This window comes from Anser anser, assembly GCF_964211835.1.
Source record: "Anser anser genome assembly, chromosome: 12".
NCBI lineage: Eukaryota > Metazoa > Chordata > Aves > Anseriformes > Anatidae > Anser > Anser anser.
Window position 1 is genome coordinate 14,470,791 of NC_139733.1, and position 17,949 is coordinate 14,488,739.

Genomic DNA, 17,949 nt, shown 5'->3' on the forward strand with positions numbered 1-17,949 from the left:
GGTTTTCCCAATGGGCTGCAGCACATCCCCGCCCACAGCAGGACAACACGACTGCAGCAGGGTAAAACCGCACGTGTTTCATTTATTCGAGGTGCTACGTCACCTCCTAGGCACTGAGCTACAGGGCACCTCTGCGCTACATGAGACATTGACTGGGTCTACGACGACACAGCACTCACTGCTACACACACGGCACGGACACGGGGCCGAACGGGGTGGCACGGCGGCGACAGCCCTGCCTCCGCGGCTCCCCGCACCGGTGGCCTCGGCCCTCCCCAGGCACCGGGACAGCAGGATTTGTCCCTGGGCTCTTCTGCCGTGGGGCACCGGCAGCACCCGGCGGTGCGGGAGCCCAGAGGGATTTCGGATGCATTGCGAATAAACCGTGGCCGCTGCGGCACCCGGCGTCGCGGGACAGTGGCTCCCCAGAGCTGGGCCACCCCTGCACGGGCGCACGCACACCCTGTCCCCGTCTTCAGGCACTTGGTGCTCCGCCGGGGCTGCTCCCCAGGCTGTGGGGTCTCTCTCAGGGCACCTCCCGCAGGCACAGGGCCTCCACGGCGCCGCTGGGGCCCTGCGCAACCCCGCCGATGACGAAGAGCAGGCCGGGGGCTGAGCAGCTGGAGCAGGAGCAGCGGCCGGTGGGCATGGGGGGCAGTGGCTCCCACCTCTTCCGCGAGAGGCTGAACCCCTCCACCGAGTCCAGGGGGCACGACTGGTTCCCTGCAAGAGACGGCACGGCCTCAGCCCCTCTCTGCGCACCCCAGGCTCTGCCGTACCCTGTTCAAATGCTTTTAATGCCCCAGCTGAATCCCACTAATTGTGGCTGGTCCCTGAGCCCTCGGCGGCAGGGGATCTGCAGTCCCAGCAGTAATTACACGGGGGCACAGCGGGATTAGCAGCATCCCCAGGGTGACGGCTGCCAGCACCCCACCGCTCGCTTTCCCTCCTCCTGCCCTGCCGCCAGCTCGGCGTGCCCCGAGCCCTGGCCGTGTGGCTGGGTGCTGCGGCTGCCCCGGGCAGCCCTCCCTGCAGCGTCCCTGCCGCTGAATGGCAGCACTGACCTTTCCCCAGCTCTCTCGGGAGAGGGATGCGGCGCTGCAGCCCTGCGCAGCCGGGCTGAGCCAGCATGCGGCGCACAGCGCCAGGGAAACGCAGCTGTGGGGCAAAAGCAGCCCTGTGGGGAGCACCAGCAGCCCCTGGGAAGGGCAGTAGGGTCTGCCAGTTTTGCCCACGCTTGGGGGGCACAGGAGGGACGTGGGGGACAGAATTAGGGCTGTGTGGCTGCTGAGCATGCAGCAACACTGCTGTGGTTTTGTGCAGCCCCAGGGTTGCACAAGATGAGAGGTGTTCCTGCACCAAGAGCCCGTCTCCCCACTGCTGCTGCACCGGTCAGCAACGTGCCGCAGAGGACAGGGAAGGGAACACGGCCACACGGCTCCCCCAGGTGTTACCAAGGCCGCCCATGGCCACCACTCGTCCTCCCAGGCAGCCGGCCACGAAGTCGGCTCTCTTCTCCCTCATGCGGATGGCGCGGCTGGGCTTGCTCCAGGCACCTGCAGGGCAGAGGCCATCAGCATCGCCCCCCAGACCCCGCGCTGCAGGCCCCATCCGGGACGCCGGGGCTCACCCTGCACGGGGTCGAACATCTCCACGGTGTTGACAAAGTGGGGTCGGGAGTAGAAGTTGTGGGGCCCTGGCTGTTGCAGCCCCCCGAGGCTGAAGAAGACGCCGTCGGCCGCGGCGCAGGCGGCGAAAGCGCGGCGGCTGGGTACGCTGGGGTAGCGTGTCCAGCTCCTCGTCTCCAGGTCGAAGGCCTCGAAGGAGGTGACGGGCAGCTTGCCCTGCCGGCCCCCTGCGCACGGACGAGATGCTGAGGCTGCCGGCACCCCGAGGGGCAGCCGGCACCGCCAGCAATGCCCTGCTGCAGTGCCGGGGCACGGTCTGCATGGAGTGAGCTTGGGGTGTGCCAGGAGCCGTGGGGGAAATCCCCCCCCCGTCCACTGGGGCAGCCCTGAGGGGCGCTCGGCTCGCCCACCTACCCAGGAGGAAGATCTTGTTGCCCTGCAGGAAGGCGGATGCCCCGTAGCAGGGGGTGGGCATGGAGGGCAGGGGCTGCCAGTGGTCCTTCGCCGGCTCGTAGACGCGGACCAGCGCCTGCGGAGAGGTGTCTGCTCCCATTCCCCCCAGCGCGTAGACGGCACCGTCTGCGAAACCAGCAGGGGTGAGGCGGGGAGGGCTCCCGGCCCTGTGGCCAGACACCGCTGCGGGGTGGCCGGGGACAGCGGGCACGGCGAGGCCTGATGCCGGCAGTGCCCTGACCCTGCTCGGACCCCTCGCCCGCCCCAGCCACCCGGCGCAGAGCCCGGCACCAGGCCATCGGCTCTAATTATCCTCGGCAGCACCATCTCCCTGGAGACACCATGGCAACACAGCCATGCTGCCAAATCCCTCTCCCGCCGCCGCCGGCACCCCTGCCCGTGCCCACCACGGCCCCACCGGCCCCCTGCCCCAGGGTGATGCCACCACGTCCCCAGCCCGGGAGCCAACGTGCGCATCCTCTACGGGACCCTCATCCGCAGGCTGTGCCGAGGCTCGGAGGTGAAGTTTGGACAGAGCCCGGCGGCTGAGCACCCGTCCCCGTCGCCCACCTCTCTGCACGGCCGCGATGCCCATGGAAGGCTGGGCCAGCGCCGCCTTCTTCTCCCACTTGCCCTCATCCACGTGGTAGACCTCGACGGAGGCGAGGGGGCTCTGCGAGGCGTCCACGCCGCCCACCACCAGGATCTGCTTGCCCACGGCGAGGGCGGCGGCACCGGCCCGCGGCGTGGGCAGCGGCGGGAGCGTGGTCCAGCGCTGGGCCGGGAGGTCGAGCACCTCGGCGGCGCCCAGCGCGCGCCCGTTGCCCCCGCAGCCGCCCAGCACGAAGAGCTGCCCGTCGCGGTGCGCCGCGCTGCAGTACACGCGCCACGTGGGCATGGCGGGGAAGGCGACCCACGCGAAGGCGCCCGCGCCCGCCGCCGCCATGGGACGGCTCAGCCGCCCGGGGGGTCCCCGGGCCCGGGCCCCGCCGTGCCACCCATCCGGCCCACGGTGCCGGCGGGGCTCGGCTTGGCGCTGGCCCGGATCCCACCGGGCTCCTGCGGGGGAGAGCAGAGGGGTCAGCACCGGGCACCGACAGACCCCTCCGGGAGCCCCGGGAGCGGCATGGCTCCCCGCTGCTGGGCTCCCGGTGCCCGGCACGCACCCCACGGGGTTCCCAACCCGGGGACTCCCGGTGACCAGCCCGTACCCGCCTGCCCTCCCACTCCCCGAGGTTCCCGGTGCACGGTCCTGCTCCCCCGGGGGCTCCCGGTGCACGGCCCCGGCACCCCCAGGTCTCCTCTCCCCGGGGCTCCCTGCGCATTCCCCCCACCCCGGGGGCTCCCGGTGCACAGCCCGCACCCCCCGCTGCTCCCGCACCCCGGGGTTCCCGGCGCGCACGGTTCGCGTCCCCAGGGGCTCCCGCACCCCGGGGCTCCCGCTCCCCGCCCCGGCCTCCTCCCGGGGCTCCCGGTGCGCACCCCCGGAGCTGTCCCGCCGCCCCCGGGCCCGTCCCGCCGCCGCAGCCCGGGAGCGGGGCAGGCACCGCGGCCGCGCTCACCTCGCCGCCCGTTCCGCCGCTCGCAGCTCCGCGCCGCCGCCCGCCCCGGGTCCGCCCGCTGCCGGTGGGGGCGGCGCCGCGTCCGCCCGCTCCCCTTCCCCCCCCCCCCCCCCGCCCCTTCCCGGTACCTGCCCCCGGGCCCCGCTCCCGCCGTCCTGCCCTCCCCGGTGCCACCGGGCTCGCAGCGCCCTGCCCGGTTCACCGTGCGCCAGGGAGGCACCGGAGGGAAGGGGCCGGTGCCCCCCTGCCCGCCGCCGCACCGGGGCTCGCCCCCAGGGGATCCAAGTTTGGGGGGCACGGGGGGGGGCGACCAGGACCGGAGGCAGGCGGGGGGGGAGCCCACTGCGCCCTCACCGCCTGGAAATTCCTCCCCACTTTGCTGAGCTCCGGGAGCGAACGCGGAGGGAAAGGTGCGTCCCCTGGTCGCGCAGCCAGAGGCGAGGGCAGGAAGGGAACGCACAGCGGGAACCGGGTGGGAAGATTTGCTTTAAAATCAGGTGGAAGCGGCAGGGAGTCAGTCCCCAGCGCTGCCAGGGAGAACAGCGTGGTGCGGGCGGCAGCCGGGCGCGCCGCAGGTAACGCCGCGCTTCCCCGGGGCACCGGCGCCGCACCAGCTGCCCCTGCAGGACGCAGGAGTGGGAACGGAGATGAACAGCAGCGTGGCTGCGTGCGGGGCAGCAGCAGGGCCCTGCCCCACGAGCAGAGGGACTCCGAGAGCCCCAGGAGCAGGCACAAGGGGCTCCAGCCGGGCAGACAGCTCCCACCCCGCTGCGAGGAAAGGACAGCAGTTTCCTCCAGGGTTGCCCTCACACAAGCTCCCAGGACACTTGTGTTTGGGCCCGGGGGTTCCCGGCGGGATGGAGCGGACACATCACACGTCGGAGAGGAGAGGGGACGGCTCAAAGCAAAGCCCAGCCCGGGACTTTGTGTGCAGCAGGAGGGAAGCAGGGGCACATCCCCGTCCTGAGCCCCTGGGCCCGCCAGCGCGGAGGCATCACTGTCCATTGCACTGCTGGCTCGGGGAGCTGCTCTCCACGCGGGCCAGGTAGCGGTCATAGTTCTCCTCACACCTCCTCACGCAGCGGAGGAAATAGTCCTCGTCAGCGATGGCCTCCAGGAGGTCGGTCTGCACCAGGCAGACGTCGTACAGCTCCGAGGTGGGCGCGCACCTGGGGCTGCTGCCGCCTCGCTCCGAGAACACCTGCGGGGAGAGCAGCGCGCAGAAGCACCCGCGTCCTCCGCGGGCTGTGCCTGGCACCAGCACAGCGCCCGGGAGCAGCGCACACAGGTGGGGATCCTGCCTCCCTCCTCGGCTTTCAGCTAACGCTATCTCCCGCAAAGCAAGCTGGTGGCAGAGGGCAGGGGTCCCGTTTACACTCTAGAGGTAGAAGCTGAGGTTTCTCCGGATGTCCCCTCCCTCCCAGATGGCTCTTTTGGCTCGGGACCAGCTCATCGCATGTGGCTTGGACTCCCCCGAGGAAAAGGCCGCACCAGGCAAGCGGAAGAAAACGGCACTGCGATGCGGCCAACCCCAGGAAAACCTCTGCCAACGGCTCTGCCGTAGCTGCCACAGCCCGTTGCCAGAACAAGCTGTGTGCTAACGAGATAACTTGATCCCACCTGGCTGGTCTGGTGCCAGAGGAGCCCTGAGGTTATCTTCCCTGCTGCCCCGAGAGGAGACGAGCAGCCCAATTGACCCAGCCGTGCCGGCTACAGAGGGTGAAAGGCAACGCTCCTTGATCAGGGAGGCAGGCTGAGTCTGAAACGCAGCGCTTGGAGCTGTGTGAGCCGCTCTCTGGCTGCTGTGGACAAGCAGGGCAGCAGCTGCTGCAGGCAGGGACCTCTCAGCGGAGCCTTCTGCATTAATTCACCTGAACCAGCCCAGGCACAGGCTAAAGCCTCCAACAGCTCTGCTCTGGGCAGTGACAGCTCCTGTCACCAGCCACAAATCCAGTAATTGGAAATGCTGTTATGGAAATGAATATCCGACGAGCGTGCCATCCTTCTCCGTGCCCCGGGTGCCCTGCAGACCGTTTCCCAGCTGCTGCAGGCTTCCTCCTGTGCTGCCTCCTCCCGGACGGAAACGGGCCGGGGTTCAGACTCACCCGTGGAGCTGCAGCTCTCGCGCAGGCAGCGACAGTTTGCCCAGCTGCCGAGTACCTTCCCGTCTGCCTAAGCGTTCCCTCTTTCATGCGTGCCCCACCACAAGCAGTGCCCTTTAAACGCGGTGCCAGGACAGGCTGCGGCCGTGCAGCGCGGCTGGCAGCCGCTCCAGTGGGGAGCGGGGATGACTCAACCCCGGCGGAGCGCAGCGGAGGAGCCTGGCAGCAGCACAGGCAGCGCACGCCTGCTGTTCTGCGCTCGGCCACTTCCAGCCTCCCCCCCACCCGGCAGCCCCAGGCTCCTGGGGGGCAGCAACAGCAGGGCGAAGCCTTGGTCCCCGCTTTGCGCTCTCGTACGAAGGGACCAAAATGTGTCTGCCCTAAGCAGGGACGCCCCGGGCCGGGCAGGTAGCACCGGGGGGGCGTTCAGCCGCCTACCTGGGGACGGACAATGGTGTCCGTGTCGTCCAGGCGGATGTTGTCGTCGATGAAGATGTGGTGAACGCTGGGATCGTGGGGGTCGATCCACAGGGGCTTCCCGCCCTGCGAGGAGAACTGATTCCTGGCCCACCTGAAACAGCAAGCGGGGCGGCGAGCCGTCAGGGGAGGCAGGTGAAGGCAGGCAAGTTGGCACTGACCTAGCGCCAGGGAAACGGGACGAGAGGCCCTCAAACCTAGGAGCTATCTCAGGCCAGGAGAATCACAGGGGAGGGGAAAACGCCCGATCCACTTCCTTAACGCCCCGCGTCTCACCAGTCAAAGTGGTCCTGGAAGCCTCCGACTCCCTCCAAAGAGCTGAAGTAGTCGTAGAGCTCCCTCCCATCCTCGCGGGTGGCGAGCCGCTCCGCTCCCCTCCTCAGCACCACCTCTCGCTTGCTGCAGCGTATCTGGCCGGGAGTGAGGTCCACGGAGAGCTGCGGCGAGAGCTGAGATGTTGCCAAAGCAAACAGACTGCCGCCGCGCCGCCACGGACAACGAGCAGCAGGGTGGAGACACCCGATGACAGCGTGGGAAGGCAGCGCTGGGGAAGAGAGGAGGCGTGCAGCGTGCACAGCCTGGAGCCCTTCCTCCCCCCTGGGGAATGGACGCGAGCGACCATCTCGACGCTCCCTCCCCTTGCACCCGTCCCTGTTCGCTCCCAGCTCGCCGAGGAACAACCGGGGGGCTTCCGAAGCTCGTCACTAGTGCTCGTATCAGCGGGCTGCCACCATCCGCGACGCAGAGACCCCTCTCTGGGGGAAAGAACCCCCCCAGTCCCACCGGACCCTCCCCGCGGGACGCGCTCACCGCCAGGTCCCGCAGGGCAGGGAACTGCGGGTGCTGCCCATCCAGGGCGGAGCGCAGCGCCCGCAGCGCGCGGGGCAGGTCGGTGCCGAAGGTCCTGAAGACGACGGCGAAGGCCCGGCCGTCGCGGTGCAGCGCGTCCAGCAGGCGGAAGAAGGAGGGCAGCAGGAGGTGGTAGCACTCGCCTCGCTCGTCCCGCAGCGACAGCTCCTCGTGGGGCTCCCCCGGCCAGGCCAGCAGCCGCAGGTACCGCGCGTGGAGGCCGCCGAAGCGCTGCCCCGGGCCCGCCTCGGTGAAGGCCGGGTCGCGGCCGTAGCAGCAGTAGTAGCTGACGGCGTCGGGGCAGGGGGCTCGCAGCGAGGGGCGGTCGCTCACCCACTGCCACTCGCCTGCGGGGGACGACGGCGCTCATCCACCGCAGCCCCTCACGGGCCTCGTCCCCAAGCACCCCGGTACCCCAGGGCCCCGGTTCCCCCGGTCTGTCCAGTCCCCTGGTCCTCCAGTCCCCGGTCCCTGGTCTCCCAGTCTCCCCAGTCCCCCATCCTCCCAGTACCCCAGTTTCCCAATCCCCAGCCTCCCAACCCCCACGGTTCCCCTGGCCCCCCAGCCCCATGGTTCCCCCGGACCCCCGGTCTGCCCGGTCCTCCTACCCCCAGCTCCCCAGCCCCCGGTCCCCCAGATCCCAGTCTCCCCAGTTCCCCCAGTCCCTCAGCCTGCCGGTACCCCAGTATCCCAGCCCCCAGCCTCCCGACCCCCTGGTTCCCCTGGCCCCACAGCCCCCCAGTTCCCCGGTTCCCCAGCTCCCGGGTCTCCCATCCCCCTGTCCCCCTGTTCCCCAGCCCCCCGGTTTCCCGGTTCCCCAGCACCCGGGTCTCCCGGTTCTCCCACCCCCCTGTCCCCCGGGTTTCCCCGTACCCCAGCCCCCCGGTCTCCCCAGCCCCCCCCAGCCCCCCGGTTCCCCCGTTCCCCCCGGTGTCCCGCCGCTCACCGTCAGCCCCGGCGCGGCCCCACGTGGCGGTGCACAGGAAGCTGTTGAGCGCCGCCCGCGGGCCCTGCCCGGACACGGCGTCCGCCGCCAGCACGGTGTTGTTGAGGTCCACGTGCAGCACCAGCCGCCGCCGCCCCGCCCGCCCGCTCATCGCCCCCGCTACCGGCACCGGAACCGGAACCGGCGCCGCGGGGCCGCGTACCTGGAGACGGCGCCGCTTCCGCCCGGCCCCGCTTCCGGGGCGCCCCCTGCCGGGACCGGCACCGGCACCGGGGCCCGCCGTTGCCACGGCAACCGGGCACGCGCTGGGCGGGGGGCGTGGCCCGGGCGGGGCGGGGGCGGGGCCGAGCCCCTCCCTCCCCGCACCGGCGGCCGGGTGGGCGTGGCCTAACCCCACCTACCGGGCGGGGTGGGCGTGGCCTAACCCCGACCACCGGCGGCGGGAGGGGCGTGGCCTCGAGGGGAAGGCGGAAGCGGAAGGGGGCGGTGCTTCCGGCGCTCCGCGGGCGGCCATGTTGGAGCGGCGGCGGCGGCGCGGCGGCGGGCGCGGCTCTGGCGGCGGCCGGTAGGTTGGGGCCGGCGGGGGCCGGGCCCCGCGCTCTCCGGGCGGGGGCGCCGCCGAGCCGGCCCGGCCCGGCCTGCCGCGGCGGGTCGAGCCTTCCCCGGGCGCTGTCGAGGCGGAGCCAAGGCTGTGCGGGCCCCGCCCCGCTCCGTTCCCCGCCCCTCCGGGGCCCGGCGGAGCGGCCGAGCCGGGCCCGGGGCATCCCCCCCCCCCCACGCCGGGCCCTGCAGGCGCTGCCCGCCCCCTGCCCGCCCCCCCGAGCCCTCCTCGGGCGGCCCCGCCGAGCTCCCGGGGCGCCTCCCTCCGCCGGCGGCGGCCCTGCCCGCAGCCCCGCGGGGCTGCCTCCTGCCGGCACCGCTGGGTGAGCGGCCGCAGCAGCGTCTGCGGCAGTTTCTCCGTGTCCCCGGGCAGGGCGTCAGGCGAGCAGGCGTGCCGCCGGGCAGACAGTCTCCCGGCGTTTGCCTCCTCCTTGGCACCGCACGAAGCGAGGCCGCGGGGCCGGCTGGATGCCGTGTGGCAGCGGCCGCCTCTCTGCCACCAAAGCACCCGCCGGGCTGTCCTGGCTGCTCCTGGGCTCGGCGCAGCCTGAAGGTCCCGGCAGAAGACCACGAGTTTTGCGGCGACAGTCGGGCTTCCCCGCTGGCTTCGCCCCCTCCGATGGACTGGGATTAAACGTGGTGTCCTCCCCGGCCCCGCGGTGCCTGCTGCCGCCTGGGCGTTGCGGAGGTGGCAGCCCTCGCCAGCTGCTGACAGCAGCCCGGCTCTGTCGGAGCGCCTCCCTCCTGCCTCCCCTGCCCGCGGGAGCTCCCCTGAGTGTTGCAAAGCAGCCGCGTTATCCTCCCCCAAATCCCTCTCCTGCTGTGACGTCTGCAGGACACTTGACTGAGATTAGTCTGTCATGGGGAGGCTCTCACCCCCCCCGCTGACCTGTGCTTCCCCTCCTGCCTCTCCTTTCGGCTGGTATGAAGCTGTGGGTTAGCGCAGTTTCCCTCTCTGTGCAGCCCACGGCCGCGCAGGGCTCTGCTCCGTGACGGGCGCTCCCCAGCTGGTGCTCTGGGACGAACGTGGGGTGCCAGCAGTTCCTCGCCCTGCTCAGGTGCTCATTGCTCCACCGCAGCTTTCTCCCCTGCACATTGCCCTCTCCACTCGTGCCTCCCACACCGTCAGCGTGCCACTGGCAGGGACTGCTCACTGAGCCCTCCGTGCCCTTTGAGAGGTACCCATGAAGGTAAAGATTCGTAACCTCAGCTCCAGCACCGCAGAACCCTGCTCTGCTGCCCTGCCTTCTGTGAGCACCTAGCGCTTTGCCCCAGCTGCTTCGTGCCGCGGAGCCCGAGCCAGGCGCTGTCCCTCGGGCCGTCGTTCACGCAGCCCCAGCGACGTCTGTTTCCTCTGTGCCCACCCCACTTGAACTTCCCCCCTCCTACTCGCCTGGCAGCGAGCGCCCTCGGATCGGCAGCGGCGTGCTGTGACGGCGAGCTGTGAGCCGGTGCTCAGGCACGGGAGCAGCAAGGGGTGGCGTTGCCCTGCCGCGGCGTTCGGCATCAACGAAGCACGGCTTAAATAGCTCCAGCTCTGCTGTCGGCCCCTCGGAAGGATGCTGCACATTTGGCAGGGACTCACGATCAATTTTTGAGCAGAATCAGTTAGAGAGCTGGAAAATTGAATCTGACACTGATAGTGCTGAGGTGCCCAGGCTTCTCAGTTCGTCAGTGGCTCGGTCATGGTCTCAGTACGTGCACGGGGAAAGGATTTAGGGAGGGCAGAACGAGATCTGGGCACCAGAGGCCGGGCAGTATCACTCCAGCTGGAAACGGGATCTCACTGAGCTAGCCGCTGGAACCCTGCACCTTGGGATGGGCTAGCTGGGATTGCCTGAAATCTTTGCTTGGGATTGAGGATATTTCTGCGAGGGATGTTTTAGTTTTACTGCGGGGAGAATTCAGTGGCAGAGTTTTCCTGCTGCTGCCGCCGGCTTGAGTTAAGCACGGACTCCAGCCTGATGGTTGTGAGTAGCCAAAGCCTAGGCTTAAGGCTTTCGGGTCCGCGCTTATAAATGTGAGATGCTTTCAGCTGCTGTAAGCTAACTGTCTTCTCTCTCCTTTTGAGGTGTCGAGGGTTATTTTTCCAGTAATTTGGACCTTTCTGAAGCGCCCGATTGCCTAATGCCATGAATATTGCAGTGAACAATGCGGAAGAAAAAGCTGTCCATTCCTGGTCGAGAATTTCCTCTGCGGGACACAAAGTGCTGGAGGAAGCCCTCCGAGTCTTCAACCCCATGTCCAAGGACCTCTCCGACACGGAGACCCAGCTGGTGGCCTTCATCCAGGGCCTCAAGGAGGAGGGCTACCAGCCCACGATCCTGAGGAGCAAGGATGTGTACGGCTACAGCTCGTGCACCGCGGACACTCCCAGCCAGACGAAGGAGAGCGCGCCACGCGGCTGCGCCGCCGATCCCCCGAGGACTCCGGCTAGAAGCACCGTGGCCAAGGTGCCCGCTTCGCCCACCCGCCTTCCCCTGAACCCTCCCAAAGTCTCCGCCCCGCCGGTCTCCAAAGGGGATTCCACGAACCTGCTGCTGAGCTCCTTGAAGCAGAGGAGATCCGGCACGTCCAAGGCCTCGGCCGTGGGCTTTCCTGCCGGCATGTATCCCGACGTGTACCCGGCGGTGAGGCTCTCCGTGGTGCTGGAAGCGCTGGTGCCGCTGAAAACCTCCGCCTCCCGGCTGGAATCCAAGCTCACGCGAGGGCCTCTTGGGATCTCGCCCTCGGACCTTAAACTCCTCAAGGCTTCCGGCCCGCCGAGGCAGTTCCCGTCGGGCAAGGCCGCTAAAATACCGAAAGGTAAGAGGTACAAGCGTTTGGTAAAGAAGGCCCCCGATTCTGCCACCCTCACTTTAAATCTTCTGAAGGGACCAAAGGGTGGAGTGCTGCAGGAGAGCAATGCCTGCAAAGCCTCGGGGGTCCTGAACGGGAGAATCACGGGCAGCTCATCCCAGGGCTGCGCCGTGGCACCGCCGTCCAAGGCCTTGAAAATCAGAGCTAAGGAAGCCCTGGTGCGGAAAACGGAGTGGAAGGGTGGCAGCACTTACCAGGAGACTGTCGGGCAGAAGAGGAAAAGAGCTGCAGAGGCGAGAGAAGCACCGCAGAGGAAGAGGTCGAACGCCGTTCCTGTCCAAAGTAAGTCTCGACGGGCTCAGAGCACTTTGAACCTGCTGAAATTCCGGGCCATCAAGGTGGGCAACTCTTCTTCCGACGACGAAGTGAGGAGGAGAGCACAGAAGATTCTTCGAGTCAACCTGTCCCCCGTGATCCGAATTCAGCCCTTGTCCCGCTCTCACAGCGTCCCCTGATTTGCTTCACTTTGTCACTTTTTTTGTAAGTAATTACACACGAGCCTGACACCGGAGCGGGGCGAAGGTTGAGAGCGACTCTGGGGCTCTGGTGTCCGGTGAGGATACGCCGACTAACCTGCGGATGGAGCAGCCTGCTCGGGCTGCTCCTGGCTGTCCTGCTACGCAGAACTGACTGCACCAGCACAAAACCCTGTTTGGGAACACGGGACGCTGCCTCTGGCCGGCGGCGAGCCGAGCAGGTCGCTTTTTTTTTGTCCTCTGGGCTCTCTTCTGGACGTGGCAGGCCGTGCTCTCGCGCAGGGGCAGAACACATGACTTTCTCACGACATGGATGCACTGTGATAACGCTCTTTTTTCAAGCTGTACATTTACTGGTTTTATTTTGATCAAATTTTATAACTTTATTATCTCTATATCTGTATACCCGTACGTGTGCGCACAGCCCGGGAGCTGTGGGACGATGCGCTTCCTCCATCCCTGCGGGGTCGGGTCCGATAGCTTTTTGTTCCCCTTTCCCGTCAGCCAGTCTTTTGTTGAAGGTGCCAGGATTTCGTTGTGAGTCAGTGTTGTGACAGCCTCTTCTGGGCGCGCTCGGACGGCTCAGCAGCAGGCAGAATCGTAGCCACTTGTTTGTCTCTGGAAATGCCAAGCAGCTCGCAGAAATACCAGCTGACAGTCGAGTATAGTTGTAATCTTACTTTCGGTGTTACCTCTGCGTTCAAAAGTGGGGGAGCGTCCCCGGGCTGCTGCCTGCGGGTCTGCAGGGCGTTTCCAGGTGCCTCCTCCGTTCCTCGGTAGCAGAAGCTCCGGAATCACCTCGGGGGTCTCCCTCCAAAGAGCGATTCGGCCGCAGAACCCGGTGTTGTTCCGCCCTCTGGTGCCCCCAGCACGAACGTAGAACGTGAACTGTGCCTGCGGCAGCCTCAGGGCTGGGGCTGTTGAGCAGAGCTGCTTAAAAAGCCCTGCCCGTGGTGTAACTGCTCGGACGCGTCGGGAGCGGGTTCCAGGTGCCGGTAGAGGAGACACCCGCAGTGCCTGAATGTACGGGACGCGCCCCACCAGTATCCCAGGGGGATATTTGGGCCCGAATCAGAGCAGAGGCGTTGAGAGGAGCGCTTCAGTTACCAGCACTTAGGCGTGGAGAGTTTCTTTGTGTCGGTCTGTGTGGGCGAAGCAGTAGAAGGGAGAACGGCTGCACGGGGCTGGAGAGCGGCTCTGCCGACCCCTGGGGCGCTGCGGGGAGGCGTGGGGCAGGTGGGACGGCTCGGCGAAGGCTCTGCCCGTCCCCAGGAGGCACCCCCAAACTGCTGCTGAGGGGTTCTGCCTGCGCTGGGGCGAGAACATGGACCACACGCTGGAGGAGGTCGGGCGTGCGAGCTCGGGTGGAGCTGGGGCATCCCGCGGGGACCTGCGTGGCCCCTGCGGAGCCCGGCGGCTCGGGGAGGGGGCCTGGCCCCGCACACCGCGGCGCTCAGGGCTCCGCAGCAGCAGCAGGCCGGCAATCCACTCGTTCCCTCACCAGCTCAAAATGCCGGTTGTCTGACCTCGTAACCTGTGCGCGTCGGCCGAAGGGATGAGCTCTGGGAAGCCGCAGCTCCGCGCGCCTCGGCTCTTCTCCAGCGCCCGTCCGGATTTCAGCGCCTAACAGAAGGGGTCGGTGCCTGATCCCCAGCTCGGGGAGCGAGGCCGAGGCAGGGAGAGGAGTTTGGCGAGGGAGCGAGAGGGCGGAGGAGCTGGGTGTCCTGGGGCACGGCCCAGGAGCGCGGTGCTGGGGGAGGCTCGCCCCGGGAGGCGATGGCGGGCTCTGAATCGCGCGCTCGGCTCCGAGCTGCTGTCAGGGATCGCAACTCGCAGTGTTCGAGACTGACCTGTGAATGCCGCTGGTTGGCTGCGGAGCAGGAGGGAATATTTTCTTCTGCTCCCATGTCTTAAACTGCCTTGGCAGAGAGTTCCCTTCCCTGACGTGGTGCTGGATGAGCAGGGACCCTCCATCCCTGTTCGCTGGCCAAAAATCGCTTTGTCCCTTTTGTTCCCACCCCGTCAGGCCTTTCTCATTCCCACGCTCTCAAATGCCAGCGCTCAGCTCACGCCGGAGTTTCTCTGTGTGGCCGTGTCCCGAGGAGGGCCCTGCGGTACCGCTGCGCTCGTGGCTCCCCGCTCCCGGCCCCATATAAGGGCACCCGGAGCTGTCCCGGGGCCTCTCTGTGCACCACGGGACGTCCCCGCGGGGCGCCCGGGCTCCTCCGGGACGAGCAGCTGCTCACCGGCAGGGCCGAACGCAGCCCGAGCGGGAAGCCTGAACCCGAAGCCAACTTGTCCGGGTGTACCCCTCGCCTTCCTCGTGCTTCTCGGCCCTGCTGCGCCGCTCCCTGCCCCCCCGCTCTGCTGTCACCCCTCGTGTTTTGCAGTTTGAGGCTTTGCCAGGCGAGGACTCGGCTCGCGCTGCGTAACCCATCACGCGGGGCGCGCCGCTGTCACGCCGCCCTGAGCTCCGTGGGCGCTGCTCTGCAGGGAGAGGCAAGCGGTGGAAGTGTCCAGGGCTGCGCCGGGGGACCAGCAGCGGTCAGCGCGGTGGCTGTTGGTGTTCCTGCACGTCAGTAACGCGGAGCGCCGCGCCCTGAGCTCACCAGGCAGCGCCGGAGCTCGGGCTCGTGTCTGCTCTGCCGGTTCTCCACCATCCGGATGCCTCCCCTTGCCCGTCGCAGATGAGTTTGGAGCTTGGCTGGAGCGATTGCAGCCTGGTGCTCGCAGAGGGGCTTTGTGGCCTCGGTGCCAGTGCCAGCAGCTCTGCCTGCCGCTGGCTCTGCCGCCCTTTGTCTCGTGGCGGGGCGCAGGCAGGAGGCCGCAGGGGGGCCGTGCCGTGCACGGGAAGGCCAGGCGGGTACCGAGCAAGGCTTGCCTAAGACCTGGCCTCGGCAGAGATCCCCAGAGGTCCCTTCCGCCCGTAATTACTCTGTGGCAAGTCGGATCGTTTGCCTTGCGGGGACCTGCAGCAGTGGTAACAGCGTGGCGCGTGGAAAATGTGCTGCCTGGAGTGGCCTGGTGCCTGCCGAGCGCGCCGCGCGCGGGTTGTTCAGACCTGTTGCTGCGTTAGTCACTTCGAATTCATCCAAGTGCCTCACCTGCGCTGCTCGGGGCACCGTGACAGCCGAGAGCCGGGGAGGCTGCAGCACGCTCGTACCACGTGGATTCCTGCCACTGTCACTTCTAGCAATGAGTCAGGTGGCGGTCAAAGGGCTGCTCTTCAGACTGAGTCTGTGGAAGTCGTTTCTTCTTTTGTTCAGCTGCCAAGAAGCAAGAGTTTCTGCTTCGCCTCCACCAGACAAGGGCCGTCAGCTTCCTGCGTGCCCCACATGTCCGTCAGCGAGGTCCGCGGGGAGAGCAGCTTGTCCAGCGGGGAGCTGACATCAGACACCAGGCTGAAATCCCGCTGTCGGCTGGTAGAAATGTTCTAAAGCTCATGTGCACTGTGATCACGTTTCACCGTCTGCCGCTGCTTTCAGCTGGAGACGTTTCTCCTTGGCCTCTTCCCTGCGCGCCACGGAGCGTGGCGCTGCTGCTTCCGAACCGCTGGCGTTCCCCCCGAGAGCCAGCTGCAGTAGTGATCCCGTACAGAATTTCTTAAGCACTTTTCTGCAAAATAAGGGATTATTTTGTTACTCCTCTTTTGTAGCCTGCCGGTCACCTGGGTTTTCCTCGCGCAGGGTCCAGCGAAGGGCGCCGCAGGGAAGTCAGGGGCAGAATAGCGCCGGGGAGCGGCGCCACGCGGCCCAGCCGGGCGGGTCCCCGTTGGTGCCGTGCGGGGCGGGTGGCTGAGTGGGGCACGGGCTACTCGGGCGGTTTGGTGTGTCTGCGGGGAAGCGACAGCTTCTCTTCTCTTCGTGGCTGGCTCCTGAGATCTGTCCCTGCCCGTCCTGCAGCGGTGTGCCGGGCACGGGAGCTGCGGGCTCCGGAGAGCCTGGGCTGCTCTGCCGAAGGCAGCTCCTCTGCTCTCCTCGCCCCCAGCGCCCAGGAGCTGGCCCCGCTCCCCGGGCGCCCCCGCGGCTGCAGGCTGGTGCCCTCTGGAAGCCCTCGCAGGGAGGGCAGCACTTCCCTGCGTGAGCATCCGAAATGACTTCCCCTGCAGGGATGATTAGGCCTTGCCCCTGGGGGAGTCCCTTAAAGGCCTTATTATCCTCCGGGACTCTCTCCTTGTTGTCTTAATTAGCCCTTTTGGTTCCTGTCGCTACAGGCAGCCCCTGTGAGAGTCCTGTGATTCCCACAGCCCTGGCCAGGCACACGGTGCTGTTACAAAAGAGCGGGTGCTGCAAAGCTACCCCCCGAAATACCTCCCCTCCTCCCCGGGCACAGCCTGCAGAGCATGGCGCTGGGGTCTGCCAAAAACCCCGAGGCCCGCGACGGGACAAAGCTGCAGCGTTCCCGGGGGAGTCTCACTCCTTGGTGCAGAGGCACGGCAGCGGGGCTGCGGGACGCGGGGCTCCGGGTCGGCACGGGCTCCTCTCCAGCAGCCGTCACCTCTCAGAGAACCGCCTCCACGCCGCAGCGCCCTGCTCTGCTCCGGCCGGGGCCGGCGCCGCCAGCTCGGCCGCTGGTGGTGCCCAGCACCGGGGAGCCCCGGGTGCCACGGGGCAGCAGCCACCCGCCGTGCCCAGGCTGCTGCCGCCCGCTCCAAACTTTTGTATGGTGAATCCGCAACAACTGACCATCCGTCTTGTTCCCGAGTGAACTTTTTACTGTTTCATTTGTTTGTGTAGAATGTTTCCGAAGGTATATTTAATGTTTAACATGAGGCTGGGCTGCTCCACGCTCAGCGTTGTATATTTTGGAATGGCATTGTTGAGCGAAAAGACAGCGTCAGTGTTCTTCCACTCTTAGGAGGGAACGGGACAAAAAGCAGCCTGTCTTTTCTCTTAAATGAAGTGAACTTTTTGTTATGAAGTCCTCGTAGGTGTCCAGCCCTTCAGTAAAATGGTGCTCAGAACCGCCCAGCGCGTCCGGCTTTTCTTTGGTGCTGCTCCGAGCCCCGTGGGGACGCTGCGGGGTGGCCTCCCCGCTGTGCCCCAGCAGCGCGCTGCCCCTGCTCTCCCTTCCCACCGATTCCCACCCTGTCAGGTTTGGGGTCCCCCAGACTCCCCGAAGGAATGCCTGGCTCGGGACGAGAGACGCTCCGGAGCAGTACCACCAGAGCCAAGCTGGTACAGACTGGCACCAGCCCTCATTCCGGATCAGTTCCCGGCTTGGGGCCATGCCGCCGGCACCCCTCCAGCCGCTGCCTGCCTGCCCACCCTGCAGCTTCCCCCTGGATCCGTTCTGGCTGATTCAGCACAACGCCGTTGTTCGCCGCCGGGAGGTCCGGCTCCGGTCCGTGCCAGCGGCGCGCTGACCCGGCGCTAACGGCGGTGGGACCCAGACGAGCGCCACCGGCTCCTCCCCGTGCCACCGGCAGCAGCTGGGAGCTGCCGCGGCACCCGGGTGAGTCAGCCCCGGCGGCAGGCGGGGAGCCGGGGCGAAGTCCTCAGGCAGGGAGGTGGTTAAGCGGCCCCGCTCCCGAGGATGTTCGGGAAGCGGCGGCCACCTGCTGAGCGCACTGAAGTCCTTCCGACACGCTGCCCCTGCGCCGCGGGAGCTCGAGGCTCTCCTCCTCCGCCTGCCCCCGGGCCGCCAGCTCTGCCCCCTCCCCTGCGCCCCCCCCCCGAGCCGCACAGCTCGCTGCTGGTGCTCCCACCGCTGTCCCAGCGCTGCTGGAGCTGAGGCCACGGGCTCGAGGCGGCAGCTTCAAAGCGCTGGTGACGGAGGCGCTGGCAGAGCTCCCTGCCCCGGAGCCGAGCTCGCTGCCCCCGGCCGCGTCACCCGCAGGCGAGGCGCTGCCAGCTGGCGGCCGTGGGGCAGCTGAGGGCATCGCGGCCCCGGTGGGAAGTCAGGGCAGCCCTCGGGGAGCCTGGTCCCTCAGAGGGCGCTGAGGGTCCCTCCCTCCTGCTTGCACCTCGCATTTCAAGGCCAGAGATCCTGTTACAG

General features: G+C 67.6%; 3 protein-coding genes across 5 annotated transcripts; 1 reads left to right on the forward strand and 2 right to left on the reverse strand.

The window, feature by feature from the left end:
• Positions 1-64: 64 nt before the first annotated feature.
• KLHDC8B (kelch domain containing 8B) lies at positions 65-3,713 on the reverse strand. 2 transcript variants are annotated; one of them, XM_083796220.1, is made up of 6 exons: positions 3,644-3,713; positions 2,715-3,140; positions 2,043-2,207; positions 1,631-1,855; positions 1,455-1,556; positions 65-723 (listed from the first exon to the last, which is right to left on the reverse strand). In XM_083796220.1, the coding sequence occupies exons 2-6, from the start codon at positions 3,025-3,027 to the stop codon at positions 527-529; spliced, it is 1,002 nt and encodes a 333-aa protein (XP_083652346.1). In that variant the 5' UTR covers positions 3,028-3,140; positions 3,644-3,713; the 3' UTR covers positions 65-526. The 2 variants fall into 2 exon arrangements, with proteins under 2 accessions (XP_083652346.1, XP_083652345.1); XM_083796219.1 differs by having other exon boundaries at positions 2,652-3,140.
• Positions 3,714-4,113: 400 nt separating this feature from the next.
• LOC310880422 (uncharacterized protein) lies at positions 4,114-8,323 on the reverse strand. The gene is made up of 5 exons (XM_083796221.1): positions 8,018-8,323; positions 7,033-7,418; positions 6,499-6,659; positions 6,184-6,316; positions 4,114-4,844 (listed from the first exon to the last, which is right to left on the reverse strand). Exons 1-5 carry the CDS (start codon positions 8,166-8,168, stop codon positions 4,638-4,640), a joined length of 1,038 nt encoding a protein of 345 aa, XP_083652347.1. The 5' UTR covers positions 8,169-8,323; the 3' UTR covers positions 4,114-4,637.
• Positions 8,324-8,472: 149 nt separating this feature from the next.
• On the forward strand, positions 8,473-16,919 carry CCDC71 (coiled-coil domain containing 71). Of its 2 annotated transcripts, none has more exons than XM_083796215.1 (2): positions 8,473-8,582; positions 10,689-16,919. In XM_083796215.1, exon 2 carries the CDS (start codon positions 10,750-10,752, stop codon positions 11,929-11,931), a length of 1,182 nt encoding a protein of 393 aa, XP_083652341.1. In that variant the 5' UTR covers positions 8,473-8,582; positions 10,689-10,749; the 3' UTR covers positions 11,932-16,919. The 2 variants fall into 2 exon arrangements, with proteins under 2 accessions (XP_083652341.1, XP_083652342.1); XM_083796216.1 differs by lacking the exon at positions 8,473-8,582 and adding an exon at positions 8,638-10,587.
• Positions 16,920-17,949: the final 1,030 nt, after the last annotated feature.